At 44.1% G+C, this 22,858-nt stretch overlaps 1 protein-coding gene across 1 annotated transcript; it reads left to right on the forward strand.

Annotated features, from left to right (window-relative positions):
* The first annotated feature begins 8,733 nt into the window (after positions 1-8,733).
* Positions 8,734-10,930, forward strand: LOC147464200 (DEAD-box ATP-dependent RNA helicase 21-like). Its single transcript, XM_086508433.1, has one exon. It carries the CDS (start codon positions 8,830-8,832, stop codon positions 10,243-10,245), a length of 1,416 nt encoding a protein of 471 aa, XP_086364559.1. The 5' UTR covers positions 8,734-8,829; the 3' UTR covers positions 10,246-10,930.
* The last annotated feature ends 11,928 nt before the right edge of the window (positions 10,931-22,858 follow it).

Here is a 22,858-nt window from a genome sequence, read left to right on the forward strand (position 1 = left end):
ACACACACACACACACACACACACACAGGCACGACTCGCTTGTCATAAAATCTAATATCTACCTATTCCAAAAAGACTGTCTCATATTGAACTGATCATTTGATATGGGGAAAGATGAATGGGAACAGGAGGTAGAATATATACATGTGCAACTAATGGATCTTAAAAGACCGTAGGGTTAGCTTCATTAAAGACCTCTAAAGGTGAGTGTTAAAAGCCTTTAGACCTATGACCATATGCAAGCTAGGACCGAGCTTGAGGTGTGAACCTTGACCAAGCTTGAGGTGCTTGTCGTACTTGATGACTAAGGTGCTTGAGGTGCTTGTCATGCTTGATGACTAAGGTGCTTGAGGTGCTTGTCATGCTTGATGACTGAGGTGCTTGTGAGAACATTGCCCAAGCTAGAGGTGCTTTGTCATGCTTGGTGACTAAGATGCTTGTGCTCAAAAAGTCAAGAGCATCCCTACCAATGAGGGGGCGAGCACCAAAGCTAGGGGGATGAGAGAGAACACACACACACAAGGTGAACCCAAGCCTTCAGAGGAAGCAGGGACACATGTCAAGCCCCTACCCATGTTACCCTCAAGAAGTGTCTGAATCCTATTGGATAGTCTTAAAAGGGGTCCAATGAGCATTTAGTTTAATTAACTAATTATTTATGCAATTATCAAGCCTCTCTCTCAAAAGGGGAAAGAAGGACACTTGTCCAAATGCTAACCCTATTGCTTGAAATGACCATTTGTTGTGATTGGCCAAGCCTGTCAAGGGCCAATAGGGATCAAGCAAGAGAGAGATGTGTGTGAGAGAGCGAGGGGTCGACCAAGCAAGAGAAGGGGTCGATTTTGTCATTCTCATATTCATTCACACACACACACATACACACACACACACACCCATTGTGTGAAGTGCAAAGTGCAAGAGCTCCATCTCCTTCTCCAAGCTAGTAGAGAAGTTGAGAGTCTACAGTAACACTCTTGGCTATGGAATGCAAATCCAACCAAGAGCCATGCTTCAATGCTCAAGCTTGCCATCGTCTCCATCTTCATTACTATGCTGTTATGTATGCTAACAAGAAGAGTGATGATAAGTGAGGAAGTATTTCTTTCTCCTATGAATGTTTCTTCTTCCTCTTCCCTACCCTCATTCCCCGCTAGCTCTCTCTACCTTTGAAGGTGTTTGAGGCCCTGGGACTGAGGCTTGGGATAGTTAATGATTTTTACAAAGTCTATATTATGCTCGTGATGCATGAAGCTTTCCATCTTCATTGCATCACCTAAGTCACAAGGAACACAAAGATTGTATCTGAAGGTGCCACGGGAAGCGTGTGTGTGTGTGAGAGAGAGAGAGAGAGAGAGAGAGAGAGAGAGAGAGAGAGAGAGACCTGCTTTGGGTGCAGCGCACAACAACGTTATCTTGTTGCATTAAAGAATAAGTGTATGTAGGTTAACTTAGTAGATGGGTTAGTAGTAAGTAGGATGTCCGGCCAAGTGGTATGAATCCCAACAAACTCCCACTTGAAGGCCAACGTAGTCCAAGTGACTTGGTATGTACAATCGTGAAGCAATCTAGTGGCTTCAACCTATACTCATTGCACATTGTAAACCCCTACAAAGCTAAGCCTTTTGTCAAAGCATCTGCTGGGTTGTCCTCAATGTGTACCTTGACCAAATCAATGAGCCGGTTTAGGGTTTTTAGGTTTTAAGGAATTTAGGGTTTAGGGTTTAGGGTTTAGGGTTTCGGTTCAGGGTCCGGGGTTAGGGTTTTCGGTTTAGAGTTCAGGGTTTGGGGTTTGGGATTTGGGGTTTAGGGGTTTAGGGGTTAGGGTTGAAAGTTGAGGGTTGGGGGGTTCAGGGTTCAGGGGTCACGGTTCAGGGTTCTGGGTTCTTAGGTTTTGGGGTTTAGGCTTCCGGCTTGGGGCTTGGGGTTAGGGGTTAGGGTTTGGGGTTTAGGGGGCAGGGTTCGGGGCTCGGGGTTTAGGGTTTAGGTTTTAGGGTTTTAGGGTTTAGGGGGGTTTTAGGGTTTCGGGTTTAGGGTTTAGGGTTTGGGGTTTGGGGTTTTGGGTTTTAGGGTTTAGGTTTTTTTGGGTTTTTTTAGGGTTTAGGGTTTAGGGTTTAGGGGTTAAGGTTTTGGGTTTAGGGTTTAGGGTTTTGGGTTTAGGGTTTAGGGAGCCGGTTTAGGGTTTAGGGTTTAGGGTTTGGGTTTAGGGTTTAGGGTTTAGGGTTTAGGGTTTAGGGTTTAGGGTTTTGGGTTTAGGTTTTTAGGGTTTAGGGTTAGGATTTTAGGGGTTAGGGGTTAGGGTTTTCGAGTTTTGGGTTTAGGGGTTTAGGGTTTAGGGTTTTAGGGTTTAGGGTTTAGGGTTTTGGGTTTTGGGTTTAGGTCTTAGGAAATGTATATATATAGCCTTAGGGTTTTAGGGTTTAGGGTTTAGGGTTTACATATACGTCCAAATTCACCGTGTCAATTCAAGCAACACACAAAAACAACTCTTATGTTTTAAAGGCCTAACCAAATCTATCTGTATTGTCAGAAATGGCTACTTCACAAGAGGCATGTACTTCTATTTTTGATGAAAGGTACCCTTTGTCTTTTCTCAAGTGTTCTACGTATGCTACCCTATACTTTCTTGCGAATGGGATTTGATAGAGAGCCTTGCATATGAGAGAAATTTTGAGGAGTTAGAATGGCTGATACGTCTATGGCTAATTAGTGATCCCTACCCATTAGCGAATGTGTCTCCAGTGGCACATGCTTATTCTTTTGCACAAGATGAGTATCCACGCATCGCGAGGTTCTTAGTTAGCATGCTTGCACAAGAGGATGATGAAGAGGAACTAATAGAGACCGAGGAAGACTATGGCCTCACGGACAACGATTTTATTTATCTAGATGATAAGGATAGAGGCCTAGCCTTAGGGTGGCCAGCCGGTTTATATAATATCCTCTTTCCTTGATTCTAAAAGGGGTGACAGATAGGTAGGTTAGGGGTCTAGATTGTGTTTTGAGTTTGTTTTTTAGGAGTTTTAATTTTTCACACTGACATGCCTCCTAGAGGTATAGTGCCTGTTTGTTTTTTAGGAGTTTTAATTTTTCACACTGACATGCCTCCTAGAGGTATAGTGCCTGTTTTTGGATGTGTTAGGTAGGACTTATATGGATCTCCATCCACAGGGCTGAGGACATCTGCTTCAACGAAATGAGCCACTCCATACCTCCAGGTGTACTACTTTCCATGATTCATGTTGGTGGATATGTGTAATTGCTAATAATGATTTTTCATGCTTTGTTTGAGTGCAATAGTTATGATTGTTATCTGTCATTATAGATGTATAAATTTGTCTTTGCTTAAGTTGATTGAACTCCAGTTTAATCTTATGGATGAACCTGGAGATTAGGAAACCGTGACTTTAGGTTAACTCATTTACTTGACCACTCGGCCTAGCTAATAAAATTATCCGAGTATTTGAGACCTTAGGAATGTTTTAGGCAGAGAAAGGCTTGCTCACTTAAACAACAAAAAACACTAGTGCGAATACCAAGGAAATGGAAGCAAAAAAAAAAAAAAAAACATAAGTGCCACACATGAAAAAATCTTACGCTGGAAGAGAAATCCTGGCTTGAATAAGTACTTCACTCACATGTATTGTCTATGGTACTAGAGCCCTAGAGGTTCCCAGTGTGGGCGCTTTTCCTTGAGAAGCAAAAAACCCCGGACATACAAAATAAGCACACACGTCACATGATTGTGACCCAAAGTAAAAAAGTATTATTAAAAAAAAAAATTAAAAATTAAAAAAAGGAAAATTAAAAGACTTCCATTGAGCCTACAGTTAACATTTCAAGCTTTTGTTTGCAGTTGTGAGAGCGAGTTGGCTAATCAAAGCTGAAAAGCATAATTAGGGAATCTTGCATTTAGATAATCTTCTTAGCTTAGCTAGTACTAGAGTAGTTGTTTTAACCTTAGTCATAGCTAGCTAATTGATAGACTCACCCATAAGCTCAAAACTCTTGATTAATTAATTTACTCAAAGTGCAATTTATTTGTCCTTAATGGCAGTCTAACATTTCATAAATCTTGCATTTACTCATTTCCACATGTACTTTACATTCCCCTCATGATTTATGGCAATATTATTCCGCTTGCTAAAACAGTGACTTTGCCTTGCAGATTCAAATCTAGATGCTCTACAACATGGACATACCAAGCTTCAACTCAATAGCTTCCGAGGACGGAATCTACATCAGGAAGGGGGACAATGTTAACCCTCGTGGCTCACGGACACCCTATCGCCTAGGACGGACACTGTAACCGTATTATTTATTTAAGTAGAGTCAGGCATCGCGCTTGTCGGTCCAATAGGGAAAGGTAGAGTGATCGCCGATGAGAGGTGCACTCTAACACGAACATTCTAGGGTTAGTTGGCTAAGCATGGGCGCCCAAGTGTGAATGGGGTGAGCTCACATAAAAGCCAATTAAACCTAAAATTGAGTCATTCTCTCATTGTGCAATAGAAGCTGCTCTTACTCCATCTCCACCTTCTCCTTCACCATCTCCTTGTGTGTGTGTGTGTGTGTGAGAGAGAGAGAGAGAGAGTTTGAGAGTGTGTGTGCGATCGAGCGTTGCGGCGGCACGACGGCGGTGAGGCGGTTGAGCGCGGCACGACTGCAGCTTCTTCTTCATCGCGGCGAGGAATCCACTACGAAGGCGAGCGTAGAGCGGTGAGTGACACACCCTTTGCTCTCTTGAGCTTGCTAGTTTAGGCTTGTTGTGTGCTGGGAGCCATTTGTGGCTCGCACACGGTGTATAGGCAAGTCCTTTGCTTCGACACTGCGGCAAGGAGCGCACAATGCTACTCAAATTAGTCTTCATCGTTTAGTCCATTGAACACTGATTTGCACAAGGGCTATGAGCCACACGTGCTAAGAGCTATTGTCAGGCCAAGGGTAAGACCCAACTATTGGCATTCTTTGGGTGATTGTTTTCAAGAGTGAATAGATCTACCCAAGGAAGTATACATCGACGTTAATGGACAAGCAAGGGTCTTGTCATTCAGGATGTTTACAGTGTCATTTTTGCACTACATGTTTTCAGTGTGACACTCAAGTTGAGTTTTTGATAAATCTTCCACTCACAACAGTTGATCTCTACAAGGAAGTATAGATGCAGCAATCAGTTAAGATAGCATGGCTGTCCATAAGAGCTACGCAGTTCACTTGTGTGGATTTCTTGCTCTCTCTATAGCACTACGGAGTGTCTATGGACATATTGTTTGGGGTACGACCCGGAGGGTGACTGCTAAATCACCCCATAGGCATTGAGGATCACAAATTGATCTCTCCCAGTTAAACTTTCAAGGAAAGAATTCCGCAATCTACCACACGGTAGCGGACGAATTCAACTTTTCGAGTCGATTCCAATCATTATGTACACGGTTCACTATGTTGGTTACCGTTGCCTGCTAGTTGAGCAGTTTCTACAAAGGTTCTTACCAAGGGGTTTGACTACGTAGATGTTAACCAAAGGGGTTGGATTGCGCAGGAAACACCCACGGTTTCCCGTGCAAGTCGTATAAATACGCTTGAATGTTTCAAAGCCATGCCAAGGGCATGTTGGAACATAGTATTTTGGACCGTAGCGTCCACTATACCTTATGTTGTTACGAACCTAGTTGTAGCGTTCGCTTTGGCACATGTTGTCACATGGGATACGACATGGTCTAGGAACTCAAGGGGTTCAGTTTAGCCAGTGTGGAGCATGATAATGAGGGTCCTTCTCACTCTTGTCGCAGAGTGTTTGTAGTTACCTCCACACACAAGTACCAGCTCGTACTTGATGGATGTCTCTTTTCTTGATATCCTTGTTTGAGACATATTCCACATGTGGAGAATATGAGTCTCTGGGACTGACACTGGCGCCAACTATCTAACAATGTGTCGCGACGAAGTCCCTAGGTGCTGGTCACATCCATGGATTCGACCATTTTGAGCACACAGTATCAGGAGCAATTTCAGTGGCCAGAAATTGTCGGGTACTAAGTACAAACTTGTTATGATTACAAGTGCTGTGAAACCACCTTAATGGAGGGTTGTTTCTACATATAGCTGAGTATGCTATGTCCATGAGAATGTCTCATGGTTGGTACCTAGGTGTGACCGGGTTGTCACATTCTGTTATGGTCCAAAGTCTCGTCACGGAATTGCGGTTCGGATATGTTTGTGTTAAATGCATGCACACTAGGTGTTATGGGCCCTAGTGTTTAACACAAATTTATTCGGAGCAGCATGCAACTTCATGGACATTATTGTTTCTACAATTTTTTGCACTGCCAGTGCAATCTCTCTTGCAGACTTAGTATGAGTTTACACCCTGTCATACAAGGTGATGGCTGAGTATGGGTGTTTGTGATTAGCTGCTTGAAACTCCAATCTGCTTTCACCTAGTTGGTTGTCTCCATTCCATATCGAGTATATGGCTGGATACTCAATGATTGATTCATAGTTTGTCGTCAGTCGTGGGCGACTTTCTGTAAGTGGTTGGGGGAAAGCACCTCACTCTTACTGCTGCTATTCATCCCGCGTAGGATGGGCAGTTTACAAGCATTATATTTAGTACTAAAGGATATGCAAAGTGCATACGTTAAATCACGCTAAAGGATATGCTAAGTGCATACATTAGCAAGAAGTGGAACAATTGGATTGGTTACCTTTCTAGTTTGGAGTTTGCTTCATATGATGCAAGGCATGTTACGGCTAGTTTTAGTCTCTGCCTGTTATTCTCAAGTTATCAACCTTAATCATCAGTTTTGATGCAGTTGGCTAATGGCAAGAAACCATAGCAAGTCAAGGACTTGGTTGCTGCTGATGAGTATGTCAGCATAGTACTTTCATGGAAAGATGAGCCGAGGTTATATTGCACATTCAAGTACCTCCAGAAAGTCTGAAACTTGGGTATACATTTAGACACCTCTTCGTTATGATAACTCATTTAACATACTCAAGTGAGTTTTAAATGGAGTCTTCACATTATGTTGGTTACGGGTCGGTTAACAAAGACGGTTGTACAAGGACAACAATGTGGAAAATCAAGATGTTATTCTTGATTTCATTGAACCTCCCAATAAACCGGGTTCCGATTCAACAAACCGTTGGATCCATGAGGGATGCCACGGTGGAAAACTTTAGTGTTCTTATGAAGATACCACCACTTGTGTTTTCGAGGACGAAAACTCTTCCAAAGGGGGGAGTAATGTCAGGACACGGGTCCTACGGGCAGGGCCCTACCCTAAAGGGGGGTCACGGACCCCGGCCACGGGCCAGCTAGAAGTGTGGACAGGGGATCCTAGGGCTAAGAGCCTATAATTATGGGCAGTTGGGAGGAGGATCCAGGTCTCTATCTCTTGGGGTTCTCACATGAAAGGACACTTTAATGTCCTGTTAGGTTACCAACCTAGTGTTAAGGCTTTGCGGATGTATATATGATACATAGGTGAAGAATAAGAGTCAATAGTGAAAGGATAAAGAACCTTATGCATTATGGGGTCGGAGTCAACAAAATATTATTAAATTCAAGCATAATTCACTTGTGGACACATGGCTTGCACATGAAGTCAAGAGGGGACCACCTGGAAAACTTTTGGGAAGGAAAAGACGGGCACATATTCTTGTGGAATTTTTCTTGTAGGCACAAAGCTGACCTTTCTACTCCTATTTTTTTATATAATTTTTGGATCTATGATTTGGGAGATATGGCCAAAATGGTGGACCCAATCCGCCCATGTCATGCTGATTTAAGTCACTTTCCACTTTACTAGTTTTTTCCCTTTATCCTCACCAACAACTTGTTACCATCAACAATCCCACTGTAAAATCCCACCTTCTCTCTCTACCAAATAAGCTTACCCATGTAAGTACCCCATCCCCTCTACCCCACCTCTTTCTCTCTAATACTCCAACTTTGGCACATGCACCCATAGCCAAACAAGGGTGGCCCACCTCCACATGGCCTTGATTGTATAATTATTTCCTATTGCTAAACTTTTCCTCCTCCTTCCATATATGAGGAGGGGTCTCTATCAGATAACGAGAGAGACAGAACACACACACACACACACAATACACACTACACACACACACTACTACATATGCACACTATCCCATGCTCAAACATACACACCATTGTGCTACATGTTAGATAGAACACACACACTATACACACTACACACACACTACTACATGTGCACACTATCCCATGCTCACACATACACACCATTGTACTACATTGTGCTACATGCTAGTAGCATGAGCCCTCATCACATAATCACAACACCATTACCATGCACAAAATGAGCACCATATCTCCACACACTTGCAACAATGACGCAGTCAAGGCATGGTTTCAAGAAGAAGAATGATGGATACACTCATGATATTACTCACCATCAACTCCCATCCCTCCATTATGCATCCTACGTTCTTGTTCCTTTCTCATCCTCTCACTCTATGCTACCTATTGTATTCATCTTTTGTAAGCAATCAACACACACGAGCATAATATAGACTTTGTAAAAATCATTAACTATCCCAAGCCTCAGTCCCAGGGCCTCAAACACCTTCAAAGGTAGAGAGAGCTAGCGGGGAATGAGGGTAGGGAAGAGGAAGAAGAAACATTCATAGGAGAAAGAAATACATCCTCACTTATCATCACTCTTCCTCGCTGTCAAGGGTAAAAAGCTTTAACCTTGCTTTTTGAATAGGATCTAGTTTAAGAAAAGAGGAGTCACAGAGCAGAAGAGAAGGCGCTTGAGCAGTGAAGAATAGTTTGGACGATACAATATGGCAGAACAGCGCGACCGAGGAGCACCTGACAAATCCAAGAAACGAGCAATCATGAAGCCCTCCGAGAAATTTAAGTTTTGCTTCGATTGGCCCCTCTCAGATGATACTAGCAGCAGATCAGCTTCTGAAGAAGCCCCTCTTCTATTCGGTCGTGGTTTCCGTGCTGGCATCGATCGTCTAGAGCAAATAAAAAAGAGACAACATACATCCCATTCCAATTATGTCGAGTCGGCCAACCTGCACAGATCTGCCGTACATTGGGCGGATAAGAAGCTCTTGGACATGACTCCTCGCGACTGGCGCATATTCCAGGAAGAGTTTGGCATATCGTACAAGGGCTTTCATGGGGGGAATGCTAGACCCATGAGGAATTGGGAGGAGAGTGGCTTGGCTCGAAGTCTCCTTCAAGCAGTGTATAAAGTTGGTTATAAGCGGCCCTCTCCCATTCAAATGGCTGCCATACCCGTCAGCCTTGCACACAAGGATGTTATTGGTATTGCGCAGACAGGCTCAGGTAAGACGACAAGTTTCATTTTGCCTATGCTGCATCATGTATCTTTACTGGCACCCCTTGATGAACAGGACCTAGAGAGACCTGCACAGGGTCCGTATGCTTTGATCTTGGCCCCTACTAGAGAGCTTTCTCAACAAATTCAAGATGAGACTCTAAAGATGTCATGCTATGTTGATGTAAGAGTAGTTTTGCTTATTGGACGTCATTCAATTGAAGAACAAGGCATGCAATTGAGCCGTGGATGCGAGATTGTCATAGCCACGCCAGGCAGACTACTGGACTGTTTAGAAAGGAAGTTTGTGGTCCTCAGTCAATGTAGCTACATAGTTGTAGATGAAGCTGATACGATGGTAGCAAAGGGATTTGAGGAGCAAGTGCTGGGTGTTCTCAATGCACTCCCTTTGAGGAGTGTGGATCAACGTGTGAATCGAACAATGTGCATGTTCAGTGCGACCATGCCGAATGGTGTGGAGAGAACTGCAAAACGTCTTTTGAGAGACCCTGTCATTATCAATGTTGGAGAACTGGGACAACCACCAAATTTAATAACCCAGAAGGTAAGGATGGTAAACACAGTTTTAGAAAAGCTGAAAAGGTTGCAAGCGTTGCTAGACAATTCCAGCGACCCAGTGATGGTGTTTGTCAATTCGAAAAAAGCAGCCAAAGATCTTGTAAGTAAGTTAGAGGGACAATGGTACAAAGCAACTGGTCTTTACGGAGACATGCCTCAAGCATTAAGAGAGAAGAGTTTAAGGGACTTCAAGAGCAGGTCGTACGACTGTCTTGTGGCAACTGATTTGGCAGGGAGGGGTATTGACATACAAGGCGATGTGCATGTGGTCAATTATGAGATGCCAAGAACCATAGAGAAATACGTTCACCGCATTGGCCGAACATGACGAGCCAATAAAACAGGCATTGCCACCAGTTTCCTGACGTTCTCAGACGATGACAAATCACTTTTCTATGACCTCAAGCAACTGCTTATTCAAAGCAAGAGTGAGGTACCGCTGGAGCTAGCCCGCCATGAAGCTTCTAATATTCGAATAAACCACAAACCCTTCATATAAAACGGGTGCCCTGACATCACAAGTTAAGTTCTCGATTCTTGTAAAATTATTAGAAACATACTGGTCGGTTTGTATTTTTATTAGCGGAATCTTCGTAGATACCTAAACCATATAGCTCGAAGAGGCGCTCTAAAACCCCGACAACACACTCCAAAACCAGCGATCGACCTCGGGCAGGATTCTCGAGGACGTTGAGTGCGACTTCCCTATCCACTACAATCTCCTGCTATGCTGATGACGAAGATGTATTTTATAAAACAAATAAAAAAACACTTCAGTGTCTCTTGCACATGCCGCCACCGCCATCCCTTGCTCACTCCTGCTGTGACTGGTTTTGACTCCAACCGCTCCTGCTCCTGCTGCCATCGCCATTCCCTGCTCCTAGTCCAGCGCTCCTGCTCTTGCCGCACTTGTTTGGCTTCATTCTTCCCTCATCGCAACGTGCAGTCTCAAAGGATCTCACAAGATTCGTATCAATAGGCATTTTTTTGAAATCGTTAGCACATACTTGAGAGCTTTGCAACAATGTGGTTCTCTAGGCTTGCGCTGTAAATGTACCACTTGTTTTTAGGAATTCTGATTACTTTTCAAAGACCTTAGCTTATATGGTGGCAACAAAAGTGTGTGCACAGATTTTTTGACAAGGCGTCTTCTTAGAAAAATTATTGGTAGTGAGCAAGAGCTGACACCCTAAGCCTAGCGATGGCATGATAAGCTATCAGTGCCGCCGCCTTCCCCACTGTCACTTCGGTGAGATGGCCTCCTAGGTCATCTCACCACCGCTAGGCCCCGACGCTAGGTCTCCCAATATCTGGGCCTCCGGCGGACTTCCCCACTCTCTGGTGCACAATAACTGCGTCGAAACCCACGTCGGGGGTATCAACAGCCTCACCCATGAATTCATTTTGCACCATAACCTCTCAGCACTCCTCCACGGAGGTGATTTTCCTCTCCCCCCTCTTAGCGCGAGCAGGCTTGAAGCGGCGAGTCAAGCTCAACACGATGCTGGTTGCTTCACCCAGGCGCCTCCTTTCCACCCAGCAATAGGGCTTCATCCTCCGACTGCTGAGGGCTTTGCCCCTCCCACCCAGAGAGGAAGCGGAAGCTCTGCTCCAGGAAGCTTTGGTCAAGCTACAATCGGTAAGCCCCTTGTTATTCTCCCTGCTGCTCAAGTTCGCAAGACTCAAACACACCTAGAAACAGAGTCCTGATAGGGATGTTAGCAGGGCCTCGTCCCCCTGTGGAAGTATTAAGTGGTTGGATTAGGAATCATTGGGGTCCCCTAGGAGATGAGGTCGAGACCATCTAGGCTCTCCCAAAAACCCTAAACGCTGACAAGGCCTTCCAAGTTCTGAGTGCGGGCCAATGGTTATTAAGAACTTCTCCCCTTTGTCTGTTCAAATGGCATAAGGAATATAACACGGAAAGGGATGCCCTTACAAAATATCCAGTCTGGGTGGAATTCCCGAACCTACCCCTGCATTTTCACAACCATATCAGGGTCATAGGGGACCAACTAGGAAAAGTCTTAGGAGGAAGGCCCAGGGGTGAATACATCCCTACGTGGCACCCTCAGGCCTTGATAGAAATGGACACCTGTGTCGACCTCCCACAAGAGATTATTGTGGCCCTCGATGATTGGGATTTTTTTGTCCAGCCACTGGTTTACAAGTATCTTCCCAATGCTTGCTTTCACTGTGGGGTTAAAGGTCATTTTGTCAGAGAATGCCCTTCTAAGAATCCCCAGAACCCCTAACAACAATAAAGAAGAACCGACTAGGTCAAACCCCCAGCCACATAAAACTGGGGATCCCTCCACTGAGAACCCTGTCAATAATTGGAATAAAACCAGAGCCCCTAACAGATTCGCCATTCTGGCTTCCCTACCTGAGTGGGAGGAATTAAACGTGGCTGATTCGGGGGAAGACGATGATGCAATTTCCCGCCTAGAAGCCCATGTCAATAAAACCAATGGTGAATCCTCTATCCATCTCAACAAAACCTCTCCCATCCCTCCTAGCAAGGAAACCTTGGCACTCAAAACCAAGGGAAGCATGGAGGTTGGACCTGCGCCCATGGAGGTTCAAAAAGATAATAAGAGGCCCTCAACTCGGCGTCTGAGGCCTCTCCGCAGACTCAGAACAAGATTCGCAAGGATAGAAGAAACCCTAGATGAAGGTCCTCTCTTGGAATATCAAAGGGTTATCAGACCCTTCCAAGGCTAGCAAAATTAAAGCTTGGATAGACAATTACCCTGTAGATAGAGGTGATTGGTTTGCAGGAGATTAAGACCATGCGTCTCGAGCTCGATCAAAGACTTAGCTCCATCTCTAAGGACCACTTGTGGACCTACTTCTCCCACTCGAAGGGCTCGGGAGGCACTGCCCTTGGAATCCCCCACAACTGGAAAACTAACCCCAATCTTTCCTTGATTGGAGAGTACTGGGTTTCCTTGGCTATCCAATGCACCCTAGTCTCAGTCTATGCAGGCGGCTCTTCCAGAGAAAGAACTACACTATGGAGGAATTTGAGCGGTATTCAAGGGCAAGTCATCCTATTTGGAGACTTCAACATGGTCGAAGACTTGGAGGACAGATTCCATCGAAAAGGGAAAACTATACCGGCTTCTGAGCGAAGGGAATGAGACCTCCTCAAGTATAAGTTGGAACTTTGGGATGCGGTGTCGTGCGGCTCCACTGCCATGAAGAGAAAAGAGCAGAGGAATGCAAGCTAAGCTTCTTTAAAGCTTACACATTAAGTGAGCAGTATCAGGGCTTGATAATAGGCCAAGCTTAATGATTAATATATACTAGATGCGGCATAAAAGGGCCAGTAGATGCGTCAATGATGCCAAAAATGAGTATGCTTACAGTGACCATGGATGAGAGATTATGATCTAGAACTGCAGTGCTTGAAGTGCTTTACCTGCCTGTCTTTACGGCTCGTCGATTGGAGCTACGGTGAAGAAGTCATGGCAATTCGAAGTTTGAGGCGAATGCAGATCCGTACTGGATTGGACATTTGTAGCTGAGGGGACAAAACTAGAATGAATGCATCAGGATGAAGTGCTCAATTTCTGGAGCGAGTCGATTTTTTCAGATCATTGATCGGGATTTCACGTGGCAAGATATGGCCAATTTAAGTATCACCAGGGGCCGGGTTCGAACCGCCTTGGTCGCCCTGTTCAATCACATTCATCTGGTTTAATGCAGTGCGGTGCCGATGTGTATGCCAAATGTGGGCCGTTGCAAGAGCAAGCACTACAATTTTCGAGTATTGTTAGTCAAGGTTGTCGATGAGAGTTGCAGTGCTTGGCCGGCAGTGGTCGTAATTGGCAATACATAGCTGACAAGAAATAAACTTTGACACCTTTTATCGAATGTGATGAGAAGGCTTTACTACAATGCAATCACCTATACTTGCATCTTAAAGGTATGCAAGATTATACGAGAGGTTGATACGGGCATCGAAGTTCAAGATGATAAGGTTAGACAAGGACTGTGGGAGAAAGATGTCGTGCTTGGCATTGCCTTGGCTGGCATGTATTCCAAATGTGGTGCCCTCAAAAGGCCTCCCATAAGCCACACCCTAAATGGGCTAGCCCGCCCAAGTAAACCAAGGCCCGCCCAAAGGCATCTCAATGGCCGGCCAAGGGGCTAAGGAAGGCCGCCCGACTAGTGGCGGCTTAATTGTGTAAGGAAGTGGCTGCCCATAGGGCTTAAGTGGGTAAGAAAAAGAAGAAGAAAGGATGGCGGCAGTGGAACGGCAGAGCGGGATGAACATGAGATGCTCGCGCAGGGCGCATGCATGCTCAGGCGGGCTCGACGATGAAATGAAGTTTGCGGGGGTCGCGAAGGCGCTCCATTTGAGACCATCACCGGCGGATTTTACGTTGGTCGGCCCTTTTGCCTGCCAAATCACTGAGCGGCTTTTCCCGTGCCACGTCAGTCACGGCGCCGTGACTGTGTGGTGGGGGAAACTTTTTTAAGGGAGTTTTTTAGGGTGGCTTCAAGGAGCAGAGGAGGAACGCAATTTGAAGCTTCAAGGAGCAAGAAGGAATCTCCAAGCCAAGGAAGCAAGGGCGAGCTTCTCTCTTGATCGGCAATCCAAGCTAAGGTAGGGCGAGTCCAAGCTAAGGAAGGGCGAGCCTCTCTCTCGATCCAATCCGAAGGTGCTTCGGCTTGTCCTCGGCACACAAACAAGGACAAGCTCTCTCTCTCAATCTCAAAACCAAAGCAAGGGCGAGCTTTCTCTCTAAATCTCTAAGCCATGCAAGGGCGAGCTCTCTCTTGTTCTCGTATCAGTGATACAAAACAAGGCTCTCTCTCGCTCTCTCTCATATCTCTCTCGGCCCTTGAGAAGAAAAGGGAGATGGAGAAGGGAGTCGAGCAAGGAAGAAAGCAAGGAGAAGAAAAATAGAGAAGGAGATTGAAGTTTTTCCGAAGCAACTAAGGTGGGAAACTTAAGGTAATCAAAAGCAAGCTTGCACAGGATGACCTTGGTTGAGGCAAGCAAAGGAGTAAGTCGAGGCAACCAAGCAAGGGATAAAGTTTTGGCTAGCAATTGAAGAGCAAGAGGAAGTCAAAGCCTGCGAGCGGCAATTAAGCCAATGCAAAGCATAAGGAGCCAGAAGCTGCGGAATATTTGATAATAAATGAAGCTTGATGATCGAGGAAGTGAACTGAATTGAAGACTGCAGAATCCACAGGCAATCAAAGCAGATGAAGCAACATGAGGGAGTTACCATCATCATCATCGACTAGAGATTGATTAAATAATTGTTAAGCCCCAGTGTCGTTAACGGCCAGGTTAATACTGTAAAGCGGGAGCTGAAAATCCTGGTTAGTAGATGATCCAAGTGACGACGCTGTTAATAGCCCGCCTTGGCTAAGGATAAATTGTACTCAAAGTAATATTCAATTAATTGATGATTGCGGTGATTGGCAGAGCTGTCATTGTCTCTTGTTCTCTCTCTTTCACACCTCCCATAGCAAGAGGCCCGGTGCCTGCCCGGCTCACGTTTCGAACACATTATCCGTGACAGCAAGGACTCTTGGGGAGTTCATGTGGCAGAATTACTCACAAGGTGAGAACGCCAGGAAAGCTCGACATATACACAATCAAGTATATCATGGAAAACAATTTCAAGACCCATGCCCAAGGTTGGGCTGGGGTGGTCGAGAAAACAAGATAAGAGGAACGGTGAGTGAGTGAGAGTAGGCTTGCTACTCATGCATATAGTAAGGAAGAGGAAGAGGAAGAGGAAGAGGTAAGGGACACATGCAAGTATGCTATCTTCTCATACAAGAGGTGGCGAATCCGCACACCTCAAGATGCAAGTAGAAATATGATAGGAATATGAGAGGGGAGAGAGAGTGTGTGAAGGTGTGTATATGGTGGCGAATCCGCACACCTCAAGATAAGCAAAATGGAGAGAAACAAGCATCAATCATACTCACAATAAAGTATATCCCAAACGACACAAGGAATAACACCAAGATGGAGTGTGTTGATTGCTTACAAAAGATGAATACAATAGGTAGCATAGGGTGAGAGAATGAGAAAGGAACAAGACCGTAGGATGCATAATGGAGGGATGGGAGTTGATGGTGAGTAATATCATGAGTGTATCCATCATTCTTCTTCTTGAAACCATGCCTTGACTGCGTCATTGTTGCAAGTGTGTGGAGATATGGTGCTCATTGTGTGCATGGTAATGGTGTTGTGATTATGTGATGAGGGCTCATGCTACTAGCATGTAGCACAATGTAGCACAATGGTGTGTATGTGTGAGCATGGGATAGTGTGCATATGTAGTAGTGTGTGTGTAGTGTGTATAGTGTGTGTGTTTTGTCTAGCATGTAGCACAATGGTGTGTATGTTTGAGCATGGGATAGTGGGCATATGTAGTAGTGTGTGTGTAGTGTGTATTGTGTGTGTGTGTGTGTGTGTGTGTGTGTGTGTGTGTGTGTGTGTGTGTGTTCTGTCTCTCCCGTTATCTGATAGAGACCCCTCCTCATATATGGAAGGACGAGGAAAAGTTTAGCAATAGGAAATAATTATTCAATCAAGGCCATGTGGAGGTGGGCCACCCTTTTCTGGCTATGTGTGCATGTGCCAAAGTTGGAGTATTAGAGAGAAAGAGGTGGGAGAGAGGGGATGGGGTACTTACATGGGTAAGCTTATTTGGTAGAGAGAGAAGGTGGGATTTTACAGTGGGATTGTTGATGGTAACAAGTTGTTGGTGAGGATAAAGGGAAAAAACTAGTAAAGTGGAAAGTGATTTAAATCAGCATGACATGGGCGGATTGGGTCCACCATTTTGGCCATATCTCCCAAATCATAGATCCAAAAATTATATTAAAAAATAGGAGTAGAAAGGTCAACTTTGTGCCTACAAGAAAAATTCCACAAGAATATGTGCCCGTCTTTTCCTTCCGAAAAGTTTTCCAGGTGGTCCCCTCTTGACTTCATGTGCAAGCCGTGTGTCCACAAGTGAATTATGCTTGAATTTAATAATATTTTGTTAAATCCGACCCCATAACTCCGACCCCATAATGCATAAGGTTCTTTATCCTTTCACTATTGACTCTTATTCTTTCCCTATGTATCATATATACATCCGCAAAGACTTAACACTAGGTTGGTAACCTAACAGGACATTAAAGTGTCCTTTCATGTGAGAACCCCAGGAGCTAGAGACCTGGATCCTCCACCAAACCGCCGATAATTATAGGCTCTTAGCCCTAGGATCCCCTGTCCACACTTCTAGCTGGCCCGTGGCCGGGGTCCGTGACCCCCCTTTAGGGTAGGGCCCTGCCCGTAGGACCCGTGTCCTGACATTACTCCCCCCTTTGGAAGAGTTTTCGTCCTCGAAAACATAAGTGGTGGTATCTTCATAAGAACACTAATGTTTTCCACCGTGGCATCCCTCATGGATCCAACGGTTTGTTGAATCAGAACCCAGTTTATTGGGAGGTTCAATGAAATCAAGAATAACATCTTGATTTTCCACATTGTTGTCCTTGTACAACCATCTTTGTTAACCGACCCGTAACCAACATAATGTGAAGACTCCATTTAAAACTCACTTGAGTATGTTAAATGAGTTATCATAACGAAGAGGTGTCTAAATGTATACCCAAGTTTCAGACTTTCTGGAGGTACTTGAATGTGCAATATAACCTCGGCTCATCTTTCCATGAAAGTACTATGCTGACATACTCATCAGCAGCAACCAAGTCCTTGACTTGCTATGGTTTTTTGCCATTAGCCAACCGCATCAAAACTGATGATTAAGGTTGATAACTTGAGAATAACAGGCAGAGACTAAAACTAGCAGTAACATGCCTTGCATCATATGAAGCAAACTCCAAACTAGAAAGGTAATCGATCCAGTTGTTCCACTTCTTTCTAACGTATGCACTTAGCATATCCTTTAGCATGATTTAACGTATGCACTTTGCATATCCTTTAGTACTAAATAGAATGCTTGTAAACTGCCCATCCTACGCGGGATGAATAGCAACAGTAAGAGTGAGGTGCTTTCCCCCAACCGCTTATAGAAAGTCGCCCACGACTGACGACAAACTATGAATCAATCATTGAGTATCCAGCCATATACTCGATATGGAATGGAGACAACCAACTAGGTGAAAGCAGATTGGAGTTTCAAGCAGCTAATCACAAACACCCATACTCAGCCATCACCTTGTATGACAGGGTGTAAACTCATACTAAGTCTACAAGAGAGATTGCACTGGCAGTGCAAAAAATTGTAGAAACAATAATGTCCATCAAGTTGCATGCCGCTCCGAATAAATTTGTGTTAAACACTAGGGCCCATAACACCTAGTGTGCATGCATTTAACACAAACATATCCGAACCGCAATTCCATGACGAGACTTTGGACCGTAACAGAATGTGACAACCCGGTCACACCTAGGTACCAACCATGAGACATTCTCATGGACATAGCATACTCAGCTATATGTAGAAACAACCCTCCATTAAGGTGGTTTCACAGCACTTGTAATCGTAACAAGTTTGTACTTAGTACCCAAAAATTTCTGGCCACTGAAATTGTTCCTAATACTGTGTGCTCATAATGGTCGAATCCATGGATGTGACCAGCACCTAGGGACTTCGTCGCGACACATTGTTAGATATTTGGCGCCAGTGTCAGTCCCAGAGACTCATATTCTCCACATGTGGAATATGTCTCAAACAAGGATATCAAGAAAAGAGACATCCATCAAGTACGAGCTGGTACTTGTGTGTGGAGGTAACTACAAACACTCCGCGACAAGAGTGAGAGGGACCCTCATTATCATGCTCCACACTGGCTAAACTAAACCCCTTGAGTTCCTAGACCATGTCGTATCCCATGTAACAACATGTGCCAAAGCGAACCCTACAACTAGGTTCATAACAACATAAGGTATAGTGGACGCTACGGTCCAAAATACTATGTTCCAACATGCCCTTGGCATGGCTTTGAAACATTCAAGCGTATTTACACGACTTGCACGGGAAACCGGGGGTGTTGCCTGCGCAATCCAACCCCTTTGGTTAACATCTACGTAGTCAAACCCCTTGGTAAGAACCTCTGTAGAAACTGCTCAACTAGCAGGCAAAGGTAACCAACATAGTGAACCGTGTACATAATGATTGGAATCGACTCGAAAAGTTCAATTCGTCCGCTACCGTGTGGTAGATTGCGGAATTCTTTCCTTGAAAGTTTAACTGGGAGAGATCAATTTGTGATCCTCAATGCCTATGGGGTGATTTAACAGTCACCCTCCGGGTCGTACCCCAAACAATATGTCCATAGACACTCCGTAGTGCTATAGAGAGAGCAAGAAATCCACACAAGTGAACTGCGTAGGTCTTGTGGACAGCCATGCTGTCTTAACTGATTGCTGCATCTATACTTCCTTGTAGAGATCAACTGTTGTGAGTGGAAGATTTATCAAAAACTCAACTTGAGTGTCACACTGAAAACATGTAGTGCAAAAATGACACTGTAAACATCCTGAATGACAAGACCCTTGCTTGTCCATTAACGTCGATGTATACTTCCTTGGGTAGATCTATTCACTCTTCAGAACAATCACCCAAAGAATGCCAATAGTTGGGTCTTACCCTTGGCCTGACAATAGCTCTTAGCCTATGTGGCTCATAGCCCTTGTGCAAATCAGTGTTCAATGGACTAAACGATGAAGACTAATTTGAGTAGCATTGTGCGCTCCTTGCCGCAGTGTCGATGCAAAGGACTTTCCGATACACCGTGTGCGAGCCACAAATGGCTCCCAGCACACAACAAGCCTAAACTAGCAAGCTCAAGAGAGCAAAGGGTGTGTCACTCACCGCTCTACGCTCACCTTCGTAGTGGATTCCTCGCCGCGATGAAGAAGAAGCTGTAGTTGTGCTGCGCTCAACCGCCTCGCCGCCGTCGTGCCGTCGCAACGCTCGATTGCACACACACTCTCACACTCTCTCTCTCTCTCTCTCTCACACACACACACACACACACACACACAAGGAGATGGTGAAGGAGAAGGTGGAGATGGAGCAAGAGCAGCTTCTATTGCAGAATGAGAGAATGACTCAATTTTAGGTTTAATTGGCTTTTATGTGAGCTCACCCCATTCACAATTGGGCGCCCATGCTTAGCCAACTAACCCTAGTATGTTTGTGTTAGAGTGCGCCTCTCATCAGTGATCACTCTACCTTTCCCTATTGGACCGACAAGCCCGGTGCCTGACTCTACTTAAATAAATAATACGGTTACAGTGTCCGTCGTAGGCGATAGGGTGTCCGTGAGCCACGAGGGTTAACATTGTCCCCTTTCCTGATGTAGATTCCGTCCTCGGAAGCTATTGAGTTGAAGCTTGGTATGTCCATGTTGTAGAGCATCTAGATTTGAATCTGCAAGGCAAAGTCACTGTTTTAGCAAGCGGAATAATATTGCCATAAATCATGAGGGGAATGTAAAGTACATGTGGAAATGAGTAAATGCAAGATTTATGAAATGTTAGACTGCCATTAAGGACAAATAAATTGCACTTTGAGTAAATTAATTAATCAAGAGTTTTGAGCTTATGGGTGAGTCTATCAATTAGTTAGCTATGACTAAGGTTAAAACAACTACTCTAGTACTAGCTAAGCTAAGAAGATTATCTAAATGCAAGATTCCCTAATTATGCTTTTCAGCTTTGATTAGCCAACTCGCTCTCACAACTGCAAACAAAAGCTTGAAATGTTAACTGTAGGCTCAATGGAAGTCTTTTAATTTTCCTTTTTTTTATTTTTTTTATTTTTTATTTTTTATAATACTTTTTTACTTTGGGTCACAATCATGTGACGTGTGTGCTTATTTTGTATGTCCGGGGTTTTTTGCTTCTCAAGGAAAAGTGCCCACACTGGGAACCTCTAGGGCTCTAGTACCATAGACAATACATGTGAGTGAAGTACCAATCCAAGCCAGGATTTCTCTTCCAGCGTAAGATTTTTTCATTTGTGGCACTTATGTTTTTTTTTTTTTTTTTTTTTGCTTCCATTTCCTTGGTATTCGCACTAGTGTTTTTTAGTGTTTAAGTGAACAAGCCTTTCTCTGCCTAAAACATTCCTAAGGTCTCAAATACTCGGATAATTTTATTAGCTAGGCCTAGTGGTCAAGTAAATGAGTTAACCTAAAGTCACGGTTTGCTAATCTCCAGGTTCATCCATAAGATTAAACTGGAGTTCAATCAACTTAAGCAAAGACAAATTTATACATCTATAATGGCAGATAACAATCATAACTATTGCACTCAAATAAAGCATGAAAAATCATTATTAGCAATTACACATATCCACCAACATGAATCATGGAAAGTAGTACACCTGGAGGTATGGAGTGGCTCATTTCGTTGAAGCAGATGTCCTCAGCCATGTGGATGGAGATCCATATAAGTCCTACCTAACACATCCAAAAACAGGCACTATACCTCTAGGAGGCATGTCAGTGTGAAAAATTAAAACTCCTAAAAAACAAACTCAAAACACAATCTAGACCCCTAACCTACCTATCTGTCACCCCTTTTAGAATCAAGGAAAGAGGATATTATATAAACCGGGCGGCCACCCTAAGGCTAGGCGTCTATCCTCATCATCTAGATAAATAAAATCGTTGTCCGTGAGGTCATAGTCTTCCTCGGTCTCTATTAGTTCCTCTTCATCATCCTCTTGTGCAAGCATGCTAACTAAGAACCTCGCGATGCGTGGATACTCATCTTGTGCAAAAGAATAAGCATGTGCCACTGGAGACACATTCGCTACTGGGTAGGGATCACTAATTAGCCATAGACGTATCAGCCATTCTAACTCCTCAAAATTTCTCTCACATGCAAGGCTCTCTATCAAATCCCATTCGCAAGAAAGTATAGGGTAGCATACGTAGAACACTTGAGAAAAGACAAAGGGTACCTTTCATCAAAAATAGAAGTGCATGCCTCTGGTGAAGTAGCCATTTCTGACAATACAGATAGATTTGGTTAGGCCTTTGAAACATAAGAGTTGTTTTTGTGTGTTGCTTGAATTGACACGGTGAATTTGGACGTATATGTAAGATCTGATAGGATGCTCTCTCGTTGCTAGTCGCTCTTGCTCTTTACTATTTTTGTTTTTTGTGAGTATAAGGCTATATATATACATTCCCTAAGACCTAAACCCAAAACCCTAAACACTAAATCCTAAACCCTAAACCCTAAAACCCTAACCCCTAAACCCCTAAACCCAGAACCCAAAAACCCTAACCCCTAACCCCTAAACCCCTAAACCCCTAACCCTAAACCCTAAAAACCTAAACCCAAAACCCTAAACCCTAAATCCTAAACCCTAAACCCTAAACCCAAACCCTAAACCCTAAACCCTAAACAACTAAGGCGGGAAACTTAAGGTAATCAAAAGCAAGCTTGAGAAGGTGAGCTCGGTCGGAGCAGAAGAAGCACAGGATGAACTTGGTTGAGGCAAGCAAAGGAGTAAGTCGAGGCAACCAAGCAAGGGATAAAGTTTTGGCTAGCAATTGAAGAGCAGGAGGAAGTCAAAGCCTGCGAGCGGCAATTAAGCCAATGCAAAGCATAAGGAGCCAGAAGCTGCGGAATGTTTGATAATAAATGAAGCTTGATGATCGAGGAAGTGAACTGAATTGAAGACTGCAGAATCCAAAGGAAATCGAAGCAGATGAAGCAACATGAGGGAGTTACCATCATCGTCATCGACTAGAGATTGATTAAATAATTGTTAAGCCCCAGTGTCGTTAACGGCCTGGTTAATACTGTAAAGCAGGAGCTGAAAATCCTGGTTAGTAGATGATCCAAGTGACGATAAATTGTACTCAAAGTAATATTCAATTAATTGATGATTGCGGTGATTGGTAGAGCTGTCATTGTCTCTTGT

Source organism: Adiantum capillus-veneris, chromosome 1, assembly GCF_014529385.1.
Source record: "Adiantum capillus-veneris isolate H3 chromosome 1, ASM1452938v2, whole genome shotgun sequence".
Taxonomy (NCBI): domain Eukaryota; kingdom Viridiplantae; phylum Streptophyta; class Polypodiopsida; order Polypodiales; family Pteridaceae; genus Adiantum; species Adiantum capillus-veneris.